The sequence below is a fragment of the Triticum dicoccoides genome, chromosome 2B (genome assembly GCF_002162155.2).
Source record: "Triticum dicoccoides isolate Atlit2015 ecotype Zavitan chromosome 2B, WEW_v2.0, whole genome shotgun sequence".
NCBI lineage: Eukaryota > Viridiplantae > Streptophyta > Magnoliopsida > Poales > Poaceae > Triticum > Triticum dicoccoides.
Window position 1 is genome coordinate 672,016,319 of NC_041383.1, and position 3,990 is coordinate 672,020,308.

The following is a 3,990-nucleotide window of genomic DNA, read 5'->3' on the forward strand; positions in this document are numbered from 1 at the left end:
AAAAAAAAAGAACATATTTTTACCCTTTTTCTTGGGTCAGGTACTGAACTCTGTTATGAATCATATTACATATAAACAGTGTACCACAGCAGCACACCACCATGGCACCATTGCAGAACCTCTTTATCTGAATTGCCTCAATAGAATAAAAATGAAGTCAAAACAAAAGATAATACTCAAAATTGGTAATGCCAGGTGTGAGTAAGTTACCCAAAGCAGCATCCGTGGGAAAGTGCTTTTGACACCCACTTCCCCTTTTCCAGCCATTGCCACTCATGCCGGGAGGACAATCACACTCAACTACCCCTTGCTCATCACTGCAGTACTCTGAGTACGCGCAGGGGTTCTTTTCAGGATGAGTGCAGACATTCAAACCTAATATACATCCATAAATCGTCAATGACACTAATAGTTTAGTCCTGTTGTGCCACTCGTTAGCAAAATGCAAATTTTTAATCATACCTTGTGATTGTTGCATAGGGGAACCTGCATTTAAAGAAATGGTCAGTATTAGATCTTCTGATGGTACCAACTGTAACCTTGACATATCTATCAATGGTCCTAAACAACATGTAAAGGATAGGTGGCACTCTCTGTTCTCTTTTACATGTCGATCTAGGATGCATGCGATCAACTTTACAGAACTTTTACAACTAAGCTAATATACACGAAAGTATTTGGATATTCATGTGTGAATGTTATAAGTAGATGTATCATCAGAAATACCTTAATTTCATTACTCTCTGTTCTCCTTTACATGTCGTTTTGAAATAATTCTGACTAACATATAATTAATTATTACTTCCGCTTTCCCAAAATATAAGACGTTTTTGGTAGGCTAAATAGCCTACCAAAAACGTCTTATAATTTGGGACAGAGGTAGTAAAAGTCAGTTGTCAAAGGTAATACATTGGAGACCACATCCATGTTTAAAACATGTAAAAAGGAACAGAGGCTGTGCATAAACGTAGCTGAGTTTTAGTTTGATACTATGCGAATTTTAAAGTACATTTGGGCAATATAAGCTGTGGTTGATTTTTCTCAACATAAAGTGTGGTGTTACCAGATGGAATGAGCGCCTCAGTGCAGCCTGTCCCTGTCCTGTAACCATCACCAATCAAGTTATGAGGACACGAGCAAGTAAAACCTCCTTTGGTGTTGTTGCAGAAGTGCAGAAGGCTGCAAGTATTGCTGTCGAAAGTCCGGCATTCGTCGATATCTAAACAAACAGTGCAGTACTTCACTTCAGAAATCTGAGGCATATTTCTATTCATAAAAGCAGGTAGAGCAGCAGAGTAATAGAATTTATTATACTGCTGAACGTGATTGTCCTGTTGGGCAGTTTACCCAGTGGTTTGTAACTTATATCCAGTTAGTTCTATTTATGCGAGTGACGAAACCAATTTATACTCGTGATGTCTCATCCTTGATAGTTCTTTCCGGAACCCATGTTTTTTTCCTGGCCTTTTGCTGATGATGGCTGTTGCACAGGATAATTTGAGAAACGTCAGGATGTGGTAGAACCAAAAACACCAATCTTTGTTTATTTGATTGTGTTGTATCTTTCTTGCCTAGATTTCAGTCTCATCATCAGTTTGTGCTAACAAAGACAAAGCGATGAAGACAGGGTGGTTGCCTTCTTTTTTTTTTCTGAAAAAGAAGCTGTTTGTTAATCTATCTTGGCTAATTACAGGACCTATGTGAAGACTGACTATTGCGTTGCGTGCTTTCGTATGAAACTGCAGGTGCAAATTGTACTTACAATATTGTAATAGGTCATGGATATCTCTCTGGTGGATGAAGAAATATTTACCTAGGCATCCATCTGCAATGTAGGGATTCCCGTCATACCCTGCGTTGCACTTGCAGAGATAACCCGCTCCACTGGACGCATCAATGCATCCACTCATACTATTGCAGTACATCGGCGCCAAGTTGTAGTTCGAGGCCTGGTCACATGTGCCGCGCCCAACTGCCCAATCCAAGATCATTCTGCGGTCGCCCGCCGGCAACAGCACGTCTTTCAGCGGCTTCTGCCCATTGCCTCTACCGCCCATGAAGACTTGGTCATCTTGGTCGAGGAAGAAGGCAGCGCTGCAGGTGCCGCCCTCGTCGCCGGTGACATTCCCTGATATCTTGTCGAACTCATAGCCGAACTCTCGAGCGGCATCCATCGGCACGTAGGCCTCGCAGCAGGCTACCCCGTGAAGGCAATCGACGGCGTTGGAGCTTCCGTTGCAATAGGAGGTGCAGGTGGTAGGTAGCCGAGGGCTGTTAACAGGCTCCGAGTTGCCGAAGTTAGCAACTAGCCTGTAGTTGCATCCAGTGACCACCAGCTTATTGCGCTTGGAGAAGGAGAACGGCGTCCGCTCCAAGCTGATACCATCGGTTTCGATGGTCTCCGTCTGCTTACCGTTGCGGTCGTAGCAGACTTGGCTGATGGGCCCGGCTAAGACGACGACGAAGGCTCCTTCCACCGACACATCCACGATCTTATAGCTATGCTCGTCGATCTTCAGCATGGCCTCCTTGTTCTGCCCGCACGCCACCTCGAAGCCGGGAAGGGATCTGCCTCGGGCACCAAATGGATGCGGGATGGTGTTGCACGTTATGTTCCGCACCGGCGCCGGCAGTGGCGGCAGCGCCAGGCCCCGTGAGAGTGCGCCGCGGGGCATCACGGAGAAGAGGACGAGCATGAGCACCAGCGGGCGGAGCCGCCGTGCGGGCACGCCAGCCACCGCCGCTGATCTGCTCTCTCTTCCGCACGGCATGTCTCTCTTCCTCTCGGTTGTGCGCGGGAGCGAATGCACGGTGTGGTTGCTATGCTTTGTTCAAAGTGTAGACTTTTCTAGTGGTCTCCTGGCGATGGCGATTTTGTGCAAAAGCCCTCAGATTTATGTGTTATATCTTGAACAAAGATATACCTCTTCCGTCCTAATGCATGTGTAATTGTGTATTAGCTCTTGTTTTTTCACTCCAAGCCTCCACTCCCAGCCTAGGTCCCCAGCCCAGCCACCCACACTCGGAAGCCAGCCTCTTGCTTGCTTGCCGAAGAGGCGAAGACCAAGTGTCTGACTTGATTGCTAATCAAAATTACAATCCTTACCTTGCCGAGTTGGGAATTTATAATCCTTGCCAAGTGCCTGACTTCATTCTCAATAGTTTCTATCTGTGTGTGCTGTTATGCAATTGCGCAGTCTCTGAAGAGATGTCAATCTTCAATCATTGTCACTCGCAAGGAAATGGCAACAGCTGTAAATATTGCATCACAGCCACGGCGAAGACCGGCATTGCTCGTGCGAGTCATGCATAAGGTCGAAATGGACGTCAAGAGTCAAGACCATACGTTGCGACAACTGATAAAAGATGTCGCCCGTGACAGGATGTCATTGTTCAGGTCCACCACGGTTGGCTCGCTACTTACATTATGGAATTTCTCTTACAAAATCACTATATTGTGGAATGGAGGGAGCCTTGCTTTTGGTGGCACTCTCTGCCTCTTGCATCGTCATCATCGGCCCTTTCCTTTGCCCACGACCTGTGGAAAATAGCTTGACCTTAGCTTTGCGCGATGCTCTTGAACGACGCATACACATCTACGTGCACACGCCTCGACGGCACATCATAAGTAACCACGCACAACTCTGCTATACTTTTACGGTGATTCAGATGATTCTTAACGAAAAAAAGTCCAAAATAAACCTTGAAATTATAGACAAAAGCTAAATCAAACCTTGAATTTTGAATCCCAAAAATTGACACTCTAAACTTGTAATCCCGGTCTATTTTGGACCCTAGACTTGTTTGGCACTCTGAGGCTGTGTTTGGTTGAGCTTTTGCAGCCAACTTCTGGCTTTTGGAAGCTATAAGCTAACCAAAGGGGGAGAAACGAGAAGCAGAAGTTGTAAAAGCTAGTGCTTCCCGGTAGTGTATTTTCGCAGCAGCGAAACCTCCAACTTCAGTCGTGCACTTTTAGCTGTCCCCTGAAAG

At 45.8% G+C, this 3,990-nt stretch overlaps 1 protein-coding gene across 1 annotated transcript in view; it reads right to left on the minus strand.

Moving 5' to 3' along the window:
- The window catches only part of LOC119365524 (wall-associated receptor kinase 1-like), a 5,696-nt gene extending 2,892 nt beyond the window's left edge, over nt 1-2,804 (minus strand). Inside the window, exons 1-4 of the mRNA XM_037631163.1 lie at nt 1,814-2,804; nt 1,064-1,219; nt 463-486; nt 211-375 (exon numbers count right to left, since the gene is read on the minus strand). Of these exons, the coding sequence (XP_037487060.1) occupies nt 211-375; nt 463-486; nt 1,064-1,219; nt 1,814-2,771 (1,303 nt within the window). The 5' untranslated portion in view covers nt 2,772-2,804. The remainder of the gene's footprint in view (nt 1-210; nt 376-462; nt 487-1,063; nt 1,220-1,813) is intronic.
- Between the last annotated feature and the right edge of the window lie 1,186 nt (nt 2,805-3,990).